Below are 15154 nucleotides of genomic sequence, written 5' to 3'. Positions count from 1 at the left end.
ATGGAATAAATCAATGAGCTCTTTTTTTAAATGATAAAATAACGTTTGCATGATATAGTAATTTCTTGAGATGTACCTGACCATCTTCGTTTAAGGCGCTCCAGAAGATGTTTGTAACACCACTGCCTGACTTTTGATGCCACCACTTATAAACTCCTTGCAAATCGAATTATTTACAAACCCCTCACAGCATATCGACCAAACTGCATCTAAATTGGACCACTGCTTTACATTACAAAAGCATTCTTTAAAAACAATAAAAGTAACTATAGTCATGTTTATTTTTCATGTGTTGATTTATTTCTTTAAACAGGACTTTAATAATTTTTCTTCTAGCAATAGTTCATAAAATACAAAACCAGAGTTTAAAGTTTGAATTAAATATTTTTTAATTTCTTTTTGCAGATGACGACATAATACATCAACAGATTTCACTAAATATTCACTCCCATCAAGTTGACTGGTCTGTTGTGGTATCTCTTTGAAATGTCGGCTTCAATCTGCAGAAACAAATAATTAACAGTCAGATTTCAGAGAAGCTTGAAGGTGTATTCATTTTGTAATTTACTGTATATCTCATTCATTTACTTGAACAAAGATCTATAATTTTCTGTCCCCCCCCCCCCCCCCCCCCCCCCCTCCAACTAGGAAAGCACCGACACCCTGTGAACATAAATAAATGAGAAAGAAATCTAATACCAGTTTCTGGAGTTCCCGGGTGCATCCTGCCAGCAGGTCAACACAAGGCTCTAGTCTGGACTGCTCCTGGAGGGCTTCCTGCCTTTTCTCAGCCATCATGGCAGCTTTCAGCACCAGAATATCTGCCTGCTTCAGCTTCTGCCTCAGCATTTCTGACACACGCTCAACGTACCTGAACACATTTAATAAAAAACACAAGGAAATATGCAGTCATATTCAAAAAATTACAATTTGCGTTCTAATGAGGCTCGTTTGTCAGACTAAACGTACCATTTGAAAATAACCTTTAAGCAGGTATGTAGAAAAGGCCCCAAAGTCACCAGTTATAGTACTCAGTTATTGCTAAAGTGCTTCTAATTAACTGGTAATCAGAATGGGGGCTATTCTATATACAAATTCCTTGTATGTCCAAAAACGTACTTCGCAATAAAGCTTTTCTGATTGATTCTTTCAGTGAGCTCGCTCAGGGGATTGGTCGTATTGTTAGTGACGTCACCGTTTAACTTTGTGTGAGGAAATCTAATGTGAGGCTACAATTGTGGGAGACCCGAATACTAGTTAGCGCGACGTGTGCGTGAATGGCAAGTGAGTATAAATAAGGGTTGATTTAGATATTTTTTGTTAACTGCTGCAAATGAAGGTCCGGAGCTTCCTTACCTGAATTGACAGCTGTGTCGGCTCAGTTACCTGCGCCTGCTGATTGGCCACTAGCACATCGGCACCTGCTGCCTGGGTGTAAAATGCATCATGTTCATGCTGACTAACACTTTTATGCTCATTGTCTGGTTTCAGTACAGTTCCCCGTGTTATCCCTGCACAAATACGTGGCGTAATTAGTTTAGGCTGACGTTTTATCGGCCGTTGTTCAAAGTTACTTTTAACACTAACCGGAAATAGCTTGCATGACATTTCACAATAAGAGCGCCATGCCGTTTCCGCTACAGGAAGTGCAACGTTAACGTTGACAGTGACTTGACACATTTGCGATATCTGTCTGTGTATAGTTTAATGCTGTTTACTGGTGTAATGAGGGGGAGGAATATTGTAATCTTAATTACAACCTTATTTGTTTTATGCTGTTTATACCAGTCTGTTGACAGTAATTGGTTAAGCTAATTTATGGATATGTTATCATTATAACCTAAGTTGTGTTTGTTATTTTATAGGAAGCCACACACACACATACAAATATCCCCTCCTCATATGTTTTCTGGAAATAAAGAGAAGAGGAAATTATTGGATCAGTCTCCAGCCCCTTTTCTGACCCATACTCTGATTGGTCTTAAGAAGTGCTTTGGCTAGCACCCTAGTATGAACTTGGTGATTAAACCTAAACTAGCACCTTACAGTCTCTCCAATACAAGGTATGAAACACACTTTTCATTAAGCCCACATTTCTGTAATAAAAAAAGTTTTTTTTTGTCTAATGTAATATTGTAATCTTAAACAGTCATTTTTTCAGCAGCTGTAAGTGCATAATTATCATAATTAGCAGAAAGAAAGGCTTGAAAACATACAGTAGGTTTGTGTGTAATTAATATGTATGTGTTTGACATAGTGAATCAAGTTACTGAAATAAATGATCTTTTTAATAATATTCTAATTTATTGAATATGACTATGTAATGAACAAGAGATACAGTATGAGCTTTCATTTTAATTTCCGAATTCACAACTGATGCCGTTTGTGGCTGTTCACATCATTTTTAGATTGTGCGGAGTAATCAGTTGTATATCACTTCATTGCAAAGGGCTCTATTAGGTACAGAAGGTCTTCTTTACATCAAAAACCCATTTTTATTGTACTTTTGCCCAAAATGAATAGCTAACTTCATTTCAGTTTAGTCATATCAGGAGCCCAGGTGAAGCTATAATCCCTTTATCTATTCAAAAATAAAAGGCTGGTTGAAATCAAAGAGGGCTAGGCAAGCTTTAAATCATTGTCTTCGTGTGTTAGCAGGGGTTACCTCCAAAGAAAAGCATATAGAAATAATTGTTTTGCATCAAAGCTGCTATTAACCACACTGCAGCTGAAAGAACAGTTAAAAACCTTAAGAAGAAAAGGTTCGGCTGCAGTGTAAGAAGGCTTCAGGACATGGGTCCAGAAAACTCCAAGACTGACTGATCTTGTGGTGTGCAGCAGAACCATGTTGTCACTAGTGCAGAGCTTGCTCAGTATAGACAGCATGTGTTTTCAAAGTGCATCTGCACACACCGTGAGAGAAAGCCTTTTGGACAAAACAGGCAGCAAAGAAGTGACTTCTGTCCAAGAAAAACATCAAGAACAAATTCTGCAGGAAGTACAAGTATGGGCAGCGTGCACATTTCAACATAGAAGCATCCTAATTTGGTTATAATCTCTGTATTTCAAGCATTGTTTTTTTTTACTCATTCAATGCATCAAAACAAATATATCCCACTATTATCCATCTATAAACAGATGAACATATGCATGATGAAATGCAAGAAGCTCTTTTCGGGGTTTTAGGGAAAAATCTGATTAAGGGTAAGAACATATGCTTTGATGTATAAATAGGAATGATCTTGTAATTCTTTAATTTTCAAGTGAATTCAAAACTACTAGCTAAATAAACTGCAGCACATTTTTATGTTTTATGTGTTTTGTCCTCATTTATACATAAAAATATTAAGATGGAATTTAATGACATACTTTGTCTGCATGATGATCTGTTGCTATACTTGCCATTTGCAACAAAAAACGTTTTACAAATGTACAACCTGATATGTTCACTGACTGGTAATCATCCAAGGTGCTACAGAAAGAAAAGCAGTTGGAAGTTAATACTGTGGTAATCAGCATACCTCGGTGAGGCCTGGATCATGAAAAGGTGCTGCATGCGGAGGGAGGTGAGCCGGCCCAGAAGATCCTGCACCTGAGATAGCAGGTCTCGGATGTGTTCGCGGGTTTGGTTCTGGATGACAGAGGGAGCCAGCTGAAACTGGCTCATGGCGACCACATCGCCCTCCTCTCCCATCTCGGTGACCCGTTGGGTGAGGAACACTTCTAGCTACACCAACAAACAAAGCCAGAGCAAAAAAAAGAAATACTAAATAAAGGATTCATCAGCAAGAAAACATTAACTGATGATTCAATTCAAGTTTAGACTCATGCACAGCAAAAGTATTCGTACCCATTGAACCTTTCTGGATTTCTTGACATTACAACCAAAAAACCTAATATATGTTGTGTTCAATGTGTTTTATTAGGATTTTATGTGACTGACCCACACAGAACTATGTATAATTGTACAATAAAGATGACCAATAGAAAGTAGAGCATAACTGTAAGGCTGAAGGAAAATGATACATGCTTTTTATGGCTTACATGCAAAATGCTATCCATTTCTGGTGGAAAAAGGACCTCAACCTAAACAGACCATCCCCACTGTAAAACACTGTGAATTGCCCAGTCAAACACCAGACCTAAATCCAATGAAGATTATGTGGCAAAGCTTAAACAACTTGAGTTGTTCTGCCAAGAAGATCCAGCAGAAATGTCGGTCTCTAGATATACAAAACTGGTAGAGATATATCCCCAAAGACCTGCTTCTGTATTTGCAGCAAAAACTGGTTCTACAAAGTATTGACTCACTGTGATTATAAAAGGTACATCCACTTTTTAGATTTTTATGTGTAAAACAATTTTGCAGGGTACTTCGCGAGTTATGAACAGTTCTACTAAATGACAGTTTTAGGCTCTTTGATGTATAAAACATACTGAATCTTACTGGAAAAACTCAATTCAGCCAAAGTCTAAAGTAGATGTTTGAAAGAGCTTCAAAGAAGCTGAAGAATCACTGATCAAAGCCATTTTCAAAGATAAGGAAGACTTGCTGTTTGGAATCAAAACATAAACAACTGGAACTTTCAGCAGGCTTGTTGGTTTAAATTAGCTGTGGAATAAAGCATATAGTTTTACCTCCATAAGCTCATCAATGAACTGGCTGCGTGACTGGGAGTTTTCCAGTATACTTAGAGCATCGTCACCCCTCGCCACACCCTCGGGACCTAAAAGCAAACACATTTATCTTCAAGTTCTTACTTGCAACATATTTTCTGAATTCATCGTGATCATCATTTAAAAATGAACTTACAGTCTGTGCCTGTATCAACAATTTCTATTTCAACTGGAGCTGGTTCACCGTCGCCCCGGTCGATGCTGCCTCCATCAGTGTCCTGATGAAGCAGACCACAGCAAATACTAACCTTTTCTTAACAAAATGTATATGAATCTGAAATATATATTCACATGCAGAGAAACAAACTGTCTTTATTAAAGGAAAAAATAACTTTTAAATTTTAATTTTCTAAAAAGCAACAATTATAAACCCTTACAATGAAAAGAAAGATAAAATACGTTCTTGCTTCTGACAAAAGTGGTTCTTTCCTTGCTGGGTTAGTGGCGGTTTTTTGGAGCTAGAGCCAGATTTGTCTCAGCGTAAACAAGAATAGCTGATGCTTCGTCAGCTCTAGCAACAGTAAAGCTGGCTTTTGTGGAAAATGCATCTCAGTCCCAAATATAAATCCTATAGATAACGTGGGGGTGAGCTGAAGAGAACAGAACAAAAGAGAAGACCCAAGACTCCATGTGACATAGGACTGTGCAAATAGTAATGAACAAAGATTCTTCTCTCTGTTTGCTCCAACCTTGTTAAATATCAGTATTATAAGTGAAATAATTGCTGTTCTTTTGACAAAACGGTGCTCTACAAAGTTTAACAGGCTGAGGGCCAATCGTTCAGGTACACATGATTTCCATTAAACAGTAAGTTCCTCAACATGAGCTTTATTTTCCCCCGCTGAATAAATGTACTCAAAATAGAGGTGGGATTTTTCTAAACCCGTCACTGAGAGATCATGCTGCTGCATGTGTGGACAGCGCTGTAATTGATTTAAATGTGAAAACCGTTCCACTGTCTGCAGAGTAATCATGTGTTAAACCATCACTCGAGTTATGTTTGTTTGTCGAACCTCAGACGTCGGCTCCAGAGAGATCCCCCAGTTGATTCCATCCTCCACTGTGATCCCAGCAGTCACACCCAGATCATCTGATGATTTATGGCCGAAATCACCCCAGTCAATCTGAGGCAGTTAATAATCAAGACAGTTAATGATGGGATGTTGACTTATAAAAATGTGGAAATAAAATTCAGTGAATTTGGGTCAATTTAGTTTGACCCAGAAAGAAAAATAATTTGGAGTAACAAAAAGAAGAGTAAAGAATATCCCAAAATTCCCTACAGCAATACCGTAACCCAGTAGCTGACTTTGATGTGAATTAAAGCCCAATTATGATGAGACAAGTATGATTCTATAAAAGGATATTGATAAAACCAACCGTGCCCTCTGTCGCTGCATCAGGAGGGGCTTCCTCCAGAGTTGGCCGTTCAACGAGGCTGGGGACTTTCCCTGTCCTCCACTCATAAAATGTTACGTTTCCAGTCTTCTGGCTGAATGTCAGCATGGGCAGGACCGGTTCTGACCTTCAAACAACATGGAAACTCATAAAGCCAAAGCTAAAAAAAACATCTGGATGGTTAATTCATCTAAACAGAGCACATATTTACTTGGATTTAGTGGAAAGATTGGTGTTTTAGTCCAAGTGTGACACTAGAGGAATCAATGTGCTCACTGATTTCTTTTTTCAGTACCTTTTTCGCAAAAAAAATATATATTTTAGGGCACACAGAGTAAAACAAAAGAAGAAATAAAAAAAGCATACATGTGAAAGTTTCCTATATCACACCCTTTCAGCATCGTCAACTATAACAATATTTAAAACAGTCCCGTTTTTCCAGTATTTTTCCCCCGTGCTGTCGTAGGCGGAGGGTGTAGGTCATCAGCTCCACAACTCTTCAATACTTTGTATCAGGAGGGCCATTGAGGGAGTGTATCTTCTGAGCCATTTTGTGTAATTCTTTTCCCAGCATCAAGGGTAATCCTGAATAAATATACATCACTTTCATATAGTCCCCTTGGGGGTACACTAAGAAACAAAGTAGAGAATGGCAGTTCCAGTCGAGTATCTAACACAGAGTAGATTAAATTGATCACCTTTATCCAAAGGTCAGTTATAGCTAGAAATCACCAGAACATGTGAGCTTGACCTTCCTGGCTAGATCCACATTCCCTCCAGGAGGACTGCATGGTCATTACCGCTTACCTTTACCCTGTAATAAAAGCGGTTCAAGCATTTCCAACATAAATCTTCCCAGGTTGGTGAGTTAGTGGTGCAGTTTTGGTACTTCCATCCCTCCAGCCACAAATCTTCTGGTATTTCCACTTTTAGATCTTTATCCCATTGTTTCTTCTACATGAAGGTGAATTTTATTATCAAATGAAATTAAGGTTTTGTAGTTCTTTCCTACAATTTGTTTTGTACTAACATCCTTGTAAATCCACAAAGATCTGAACTAGGTTAGTGGGGTTTTTAGTCATAACACCTGGTACTTATAGATGTCATGCCCAATTGAAACCACATGCTCATTGAGAAGTAAAGAATACAGTGAAGCTTTTTCAATAGTTGGAAGAAACGCTGTAGAATTGAAGTGCATGGATTGTGTTGTGCAAAAAATTTTAAACCGGCCCACATTTCTTTTCGAATTTTTCTGCAAAGCTGAAAGACTTTTTGTCATCTTTATCAAGATCTTGATCAGTAGTTCTTCAGACTTTCTGAAGGTCTTTCTAAGATTTTCTTTGGACTATAGCTGCTTCTTACTCACTTTTTGTCCTGGCCTTCTACCTGAAGAAAATAAAAGCATATTGTGCACAGTGCACTTAGGTAAAGATGAAAGAAGAGGTGCCAGGCATAAAAAAAATAACAGTGGATAGAGTATATCTAAAAGTCATGTTTACGGCGCATCACAAAACTATTCATACCGCTTGAACTTTTCCAGTCACCCTACAAACACAAACTTTAATGTATTTTAAACGTTAGACCAACACAAAGTATTCCCTAAAAAAATCCTGTGCAGCAAATTGCCTGCAGAAGCAAGTAACTTACTTACTGAACAGACTCAGCCTGCGTGTAATTAAATATCTGAATGATCCCAGCTGTTCGATGAAGGCCTTAGAGGTTTGTTTGAAAAAATATTAGTGGGCAAAAATCTGGTCTTTAAGGAAAAGTGGCAAGAAGAAAGCCATAAGAAATCCTATTTTCAGTTTGGCAAGAGCTGCGTAGGGCGGACAGCACAACATTAAGAGTGATAGAAAATTGGCATTGCACATGACCCTGAACAAATAGCCGTCACAGTGAAACATGATGGTGGCAGCATCAGTTTGTGAGAATGCTTTTCATCGGCATGGACTGGAAAGCTGATCAGAGCTGATGGTATTATTGGTCAGAGCTAAACACAGTGACATTCTGAGAGAAAATGTCTTGAAAGTAACAAAGGCTTGAAGCTGGGTGGAGGTTCCCTTTCAAGCATGATAAAACTGCTGTGACTTGAGCAAACGGACGCTCCACAAACTTTTACAAAAACAAATGCTTGCACACTTTTTAGATTTTTATTTGTAATGAAATTTTAAAACCATGTTTTCATTTTCCTCCCACTTCAAAATTATATTTCATTTTGTGCCGGACTATCATATAAAATCCCCAATAAAATTCATTACAATTTTTATTTGTAACATAAAAAATGTGAAAAAAGTTCAAGGGGTTTGCTTACCTTGGCATTGCACTGCACGCTAATATTGGTGTGAACAAGGGCTGCAAGATGTTGCAGGAAAAGAAATAATCGTAATACTACAATACTGCTGAAGATTGAGACTACTTTATAAGATTCTGTCTGCTTGGAAGGGAGAAAACTAAAACCAAAGTAAAAAAAAAAAAAAAAAACCAAAGGGATTCAAGATTTTTACACCGTGTTGTACTATAGATCAACTCTATCTTGATGACGTACTCACCAATCACACACAAAGTTTGTGAATGCAACATAAAGCTGAATTTGCTCCTCTAACTTTGCTGCATCCCTCCCAACCTCCTCCAGGACTGAAGGCAAGTCTTTCACTAAAGCCTGAAGCTCTCGCTGAACATTTTCTCCCTATCAAAGCAGATGGATATGGTTTCATTGTGAAATTCACTAACTTGTTAACACTGAATTGGTGCATGAATATCATTTATCCTTGCACTCACAGAAATGCCATACTGTTTGCAGGCAGTATAGTAGCGTTCCCTCAGTTCAGCTGCTGAACTCTGGCACTCCACCTCCCGCCTGCTGAGTTCCTGCTGCAGCTGCTGAGCTTTGGCGATCTGCTTCCTCAGAGCCGGCCCTTCGTAGCTCACATTTCGAATGAGCAAGCTGGCCACCTCCGCTGGGACACGCAACACAGGACTTAGTAATCAACAAAGTAACACATGCATTTTTTAAAAACACTTTCATCTCAATACAGCTCACCATATGCACTGCAAACTGTCTAGTAGTTGCAAAACAACCACAACCTTTGTACTAAAGACAACAGATATTATTTTTAAAATGCACTTACCTAAATAAATATTATCTGCTTCATAAAGCGACACAATCTCTTGCCAGTCCTGCAAGCCAAACAGACCAGAGCTGTAAGTTTCTACACAGATTTCATCCTGTTGTAACAAAATAAAAGGTTGACAACAGCTGATTTTACCTTCATTCTCTGAGAAGAATATCTGCCAAAGATGTTCTTTGATGAAGCCTCGGTTCCCTTCAGTATCTCCACTATTCTCAAACAGTGGAAGTAGTGGATGTCTGTTGGTGAAAACACAAACATTTCTTAGAGATGCACAAAAAAAAGGAAACAGATGGCTTCTACGTTTTAAGATCGGAGATCTTCACCACTATCTTCTTTTTTTCAGTGTTTAAAAGGATAAATACCATCACATTTTAGAGTCATAAAATCTTTGAATATAGAAATTATGAGACATGATAACATCATTATCAACGCAAATAAGTAATTTAAATCCCCCACCTTCTTGACAACAATCTATGTAGCCACGCCTCTCAGGACGTGAGCACCGTATATGAATGGTGACAGGATGGACTGTCACTGTACACAAGACATGGACTATTGTCTTGTTGAAAAAAAAAAAATGGAGAGAGCACTTCTGCTTCAAAGATCATTTATCCAGGAAAGGCGAAGGAGCTTCACTCTCCACCCACCACAGTCTTTTTGTTAGAAAAACTGTTTGCCCTGGGATTGTGAAACAATTGGCACTAGATTAGAAGCAAAAACGTTCAGCAACTACTGCTCTGACCCAACTCAAATGCCTTTACAAAGAGTTCACGATACCATACACTTTAAATTGGACAGGCCCGCAGCTTCACAGAATATCCACTATACTTAACAGTGGGTTTTAGATGCTTTTTCAATCATTTTTACACTAAACGCCCAATAGTAGTAGTTTCACTTGAAGTACACACAAAGTTTCAGTTATAATCTCTGTAGAGTTTTTGCAGACTCCACTTGTTTATGTTTGTGAGGGTGAACGGAAGAGGCTTTTCTCCTTTCCCAGCTCCTAAACAAATAGTAGGCATTAATATTGGATCTGAAGACCTGGTGGGCATAAGATGCCACTTTTTTCTACAGATGATGATTTTGATAAAAACAATTATTTCTTAATGTGAGATTTTTCTAAAATGTTTTGTGGGAGATCAATGCAATCAAATTTCAAGGATTTTTACACATCCTTAATTGTTTTTTCTAAATATTTATGATAAAAAATCTATTTAAAGCAACTGCATGTCATTGAGGGTAGAGGGGAAAATACCTACAAGATCCAGAGAGAAGCTGCTTGATCTCCTCATTCTCAGGCATGTCCTGGATGGCGGCATTGATCTTTTCTCGGACTGTTTTCACTGTACTCTGCCACTTTATGTTACAGTGGCGTCGATCCAGCAGCCAGTCTGCAAACACAAGAAACTCTTTCAAATGACTCAAGTCCAGTAATCCAGCATCACTTGAGCCACTTATTGCAGTTAAAATATTATACTTAAACAGCACATTAACAGTTTTACACCTGCACCAAAATACGCACAAGTCAGCACACAAACCTTCAGAAGAGTACTGTCACCTCTAAAGTATTTATACCCTGAATTGGAAGTTAGAATGCAGATTTTCAATATTTCAATTTTGGACTCATTTGAAATATTTTAATGTGGTTTTGAAAAAAAAATTTTTTTACAATCATTTGGAGTCTTCAGAAGCAGCTCTAGATTGTATGCAAGGACTTTTATAACCAAGTAAACACTGTTGAACTGGATTTTGTTTTGTATCACATGTGATGAGATTGTAATCATTTCCAGCTGATATCACGATAAAGTTTTTAACCCTATATCATTGACCAATGAAGGCTTCATATCAAGGCAACTGGTGGGACATAATTTATATTTATTTATTAAGACCAGTATAAGAATGTTGCCAGTTTCCCTAAATAAGAAACATATATGTCTTAGTAGGCCAGAACTCTCCAGCATCTCTCTTCCAATTCTCTATTTTATAGACTTAAATTTCCAGTTTGCTGTAGATTTTTTAGGACAGTTTATAAATGCAAACATTCACCACGATTTGTCCGGCTTTAGATATGGAGAATGAAAAAAAACAACAAACTCTCAAGAGATGGATGGTAAAGAAAAAGATGGATGGATAGATGGCTGACCAGATGGATGGTAGGAAAAACAGATGGATGAAAGCATGGACAGATAAACTGATGCATGGATGTTGGATGGACAGATGGATAGATAGATGGACAGATACAGCAAACTCTGGACAGATATGGATGAATGAATGGACTGGTGGCTGATTAACCATCAGTCCATTCATCCATCTGTGTGTGCTGGCTGCATGCACAGATGGATGAATGGATAACTTTTCTAGACAATATGATAGGGAATAAAATCGGGAAATCCAACTCCCTTTGTTTTTTCCAAACTGATCCAGATCTGGAGAATACTTAAATACAGGTCCTTCTCAAAAAATTTGCATATTGTGATAAAGTTCATTATTTTCTATAGTGTAATGATGAAAATTTAACATTCATATATTTTAGATTCATTGCACACTAACTGAAATATTTCAGGTCTTTTATTGTCTTAATACGGATAATTGTGGCATACAGCTCATGAAAACCCAAAATTCCTATCTCACAAAAGTAGCATATTTCATCCGACCAATAAAAGAAAAGTGTTTTTAATACAAAAAAACGTCAACCTTCAAATAATCATGTACAGTTATGCACTCAATACTTGGTCGGGAATCCTTTTGCAGAAATGACTGCTTCAATGCGGCGTGGCATGGAGGCAATCAGCCTGTGGCACTGCTGAGGTCTTATGGAGGCCCAGGATGCTTCGATAGCTGCCTTTAGCTCATCCAGAGTGTTGGGTCTTGAGTCTCTCAACGTTCTCTTCACAATATCCCACAGATTCTCTATGGGGTTCAGGTCAGGAGAGTTGGCAGGCCAATTGAGCACAGTGATACCATGGTCAGTAAACCATTTACCAGTGGTTTTGGCACTGTGAGCAGGTGCCAGGTCGTGCTGAAAAATGAAATCTTCATCTCCATGAAGCTTTTCAGCAGATGAAAGCATGAAGTGCTCCAAAATCTCCTGATAGCTAGCTGCATTGACCCTGCCCTTGATAAAACACAGTGGACCAACACCAGCAGCTGACACGGCACCCCAGACCATCACTGACTGTGGGTACTTGACACTGGACTTCTGGCATTTTGGCATTTCCTTCTCCCCAGTCTTCCTCCAGACTCTGGCACCTTGATTTCCGAATGACATGCAGAATTTGCTTTCATCCGAAAAAAGTACTTTGGACCACTGAGCAACAGTCCAGTGCTGCTTCTCTGTAGCCCAGGTCAGGCGCTTCTGCCGCTGTTTCTGGTTCAAAAGTGGCTTGACCTGGGGAATGCAGCACCTGTAGCCCATTTCCTGCACACGCCTGTGCACGGTGGCTCTGGATGTTTCTACTCCAGACTCAGTCCACTGGTTCCACAGGTCCCCCAAGGTCTGGAATCGGCCCTTCTCCACAATCTTCCTCAGGGTCCGGTCACCTCTTCTCATTGTGCAGCGTTTTCTGCCACACTTTTTCCTTCCCACAGACTTCCCACTGAGGTGCCTTGATACAGCACTCTGGGAACAGCCTATTCGTTCAGAAATTTCTTTCTGTGTCTTACCCTCTTGCTTGAGGGTGTCAATAGTGGCCTTCTGGACAGCAGTCAGGTCGGCAGTCTTACCCATGATTGGGGTTTTGAGTGATGAACCAGGCTGGGAGTTTTAAAGGACTCAGGAATCTTTTGCAGGTGTTTAGAGTTAACTCGTTGATTCAGATGATTAGGTTCATAGCTCGTTTAGAGACCCTTTTAATGATATGCTAATTTTGTGAGATAGGAATTTTGGGTTTTCATGAGCTGTATGCCAAAATCATCCGTATTAAGACAATAAAAGACCTGAAATATTTCAGTTAGTGTGAAATGAATCTAAAATATATGAATGTTAAATTTTCATCATGACATTATGGAAAATAATGAACTTTATCACAATATGCTAATTTTTTGAGAAGGACCTGTATGTGCTCTTTTTCATCCTATAGACTTCAAAATTGGCTCAGAGCTTATCTGCTTATCTGTTTCTCTAGATTAAACTACTAAAAGGAACTACTACTACCACCACTAACTATTACTTTTCTTTATTATAGACAGTACTCCTGGATCAGTGCTTCTGTGTTTTGTCTGTATGCTCTGTCTTGTCACACCCCCAGTCGGTCATGGCATATGGCAGCTCACGCTGAGCATGGTTCTGCTAGAGGTTTCTTCCTGTTCATGGGAAGTGTCCTTTTAGCTGTCGCTACATGCATGCTCAAAATGGGGGATTGCGGCAAAATCAACACAATGCAATCAAATGTTCACTTCACTACGCGCTCGTCCAGGAGAGGTGAATGCTGCAAGTGACTTGATGCAATATGCTGTTTCCTTAGATAGAGAACTATTTAACCAATTTGAATAATAAACTGAACTTGACTGCAGTGTTTGATAACTAGGATCAGTTTGTACCTGACTTGGAATCTGTATGAATGGATATAATTTGCTTATTTCGTCAAATTGGCGGTACATACATAAGATGAATTGAACTGAACCTAAATCAAATTCTAATCAAATTTAAATTTTTTGAATTTAACAGGAACTCTTTGAATTACAAGCATAGATCTTCAGGCTCTGGACTGAAAATAAGGGGGGAAAAGCAGCCAAAGAAAAAATGTTAAAGACCTTCAGAAATTCTCATTAAATACTGACCAATTTAAACGACTGGTAAGTGTAAAGAAAATATGAATAATTCATGACATTTACAAAGTGCTGTCTGTGGGTTATCTCACCTAACAGCTTGCTGGTTTGTATGTCGATGGGGAGATTTTGAATATTCTGGTGGAAAGAAGAAAAAAAACATCCAAAATATCAGTATGTTTCACCGTTTTTGTTCAACCTCAGCAGCAGCAGCACAGATAACAAAAATGCAAAAGAGACTGAAAGAATACACGCTGCACCATAATAAAATGTTGGCTTTTTTCAGTTAATCATTGGACTTTGGGTGACGCTAGCTGACGGGCTAACTTTCAAAAGTCGAGTCGAGGAAGGTATGTTTTAGCTCACCTCCATCGTTCTTCCGTTTGTTCAAAAAGAAAACTCTTCCACAATGTCACTTTTTCGTTAAGTTCAAACATTAAAATGTAAGGTTTTTTACGAAACTCATCAGGATTTCCGTGTTGATGTGACACGTTATTGGAAGCGTCACCAATGAGAAAGGGCGACGTTAGCGTGCCCACAACAACTAACCAATGATATTTGAGTATACTGACGGCTACAGCTGATTGGTGGATGTTTTGCAACTCTTTTACTGCAATACTTAATATTATCACTAGATGGAGACAAAAAAGGTTACTTTTCAAAACACTTTCAGAGGCAAAATCTGCCGTATTAAAACTATGAAAACTGTTTTAGTCAAAATGTTTTAATCAGTACTCAAGAAATGTAATTTAAGTAATGTCAAGGCAAGGTAAGTTTTAACGTTTTTAATTTGTGCAGCACCATATACACACAAGCCGATTCAAAGAAATGAATTAGGTACATAGAAAAAACAAGAAAAAAAAACCAAACAAATAAAAAAGAAATACATTAAAAGAATTAAATTCAAATGTAAGACTTACATCTAATGAAAGATGCATTAATTAAAATGAATAATAATAATAATAATAATCATCCTCATTATTATCATCAAGGGAACACTGATTAAACAGGTGTCTGATAGCTTAAGTGGTCTGGAAGGTTAAATCCTGACAAGTATCTCTGAGTGCCAAATAGACCAGTAACAAAACAATTTTAAAATAAATCCTTTTAAAAATAGGGAGTCAGTGCAGTCATTTAAGGACTGGTCTATTTTTCTGGAGTTGGTCAAGACTCTGGCAGCA

At 38.3% G+C, this 15154-nt stretch overlaps 1 protein-coding gene across 1 annotated transcript; it reads right to left on the bottom strand.

Annotated features, from left to right (window-relative positions):
* Window positions 1-364: 364 nt before the first annotated feature.
* On the bottom strand, window positions 365-14498 carry cdk5rap3 (CDK5 regulatory subunit associated protein 3). Its single transcript, XM_047377994.1, has 14 exons — window positions 14340-14498; window positions 14066-14111; window positions 10466-10597; window positions 9342-9442; window positions 9204-9252; window positions 8854-9032; window positions 8625-8761; window positions 6058-6202; window positions 5691-5801; window positions 4814-4895; window positions 4639-4727; window positions 3522-3727; window positions 700-871; window positions 365-500 (listed from the first exon to the last, which is right to left on the bottom strand). Exons 1-14 carry the CDS (start codon window positions 14343-14345, stop codon window positions 435-437), a joined length of 1521 nt encoding a protein of 506 aa, XP_047233950.1. The 5' UTR covers window positions 14346-14498; the 3' UTR covers window positions 365-434.
* Between the last annotated feature and the right edge of the window lie 656 nt (window positions 14499-15154).

This window comes from Girardinichthys multiradiatus, chromosome 10 (assembly GCF_021462225.1).
Source record: "Girardinichthys multiradiatus isolate DD_20200921_A chromosome 10, DD_fGirMul_XY1, whole genome shotgun sequence".
Lineage (NCBI taxonomy): Eukaryota > Metazoa > Chordata > Actinopteri > Cyprinodontiformes > Goodeidae > Girardinichthys > Girardinichthys multiradiatus.
This window is presented reverse-complemented; position numbering and strand designations above follow the sequence as displayed.

Bases quoted from the DNA above. Each gene is read 5' to 3' on its own strand.
- cdk5rap3 (XM_047377994.1), bottom strand. The intron at 6,203-8,624 runs GTGAGTACGTCA...TGTTGTTTGAAG, and splicing joins ACAAACTTTGTGTGTGATTG to GTCAGAACCGGTCCTGCCCA. The intron at 501-699 runs GTATTAGATTTC...TTGTTTCTGCAG, and splicing joins CCCGGGAACTCCAGAAACTG to ATTGAAGCCGACATTTCAAA.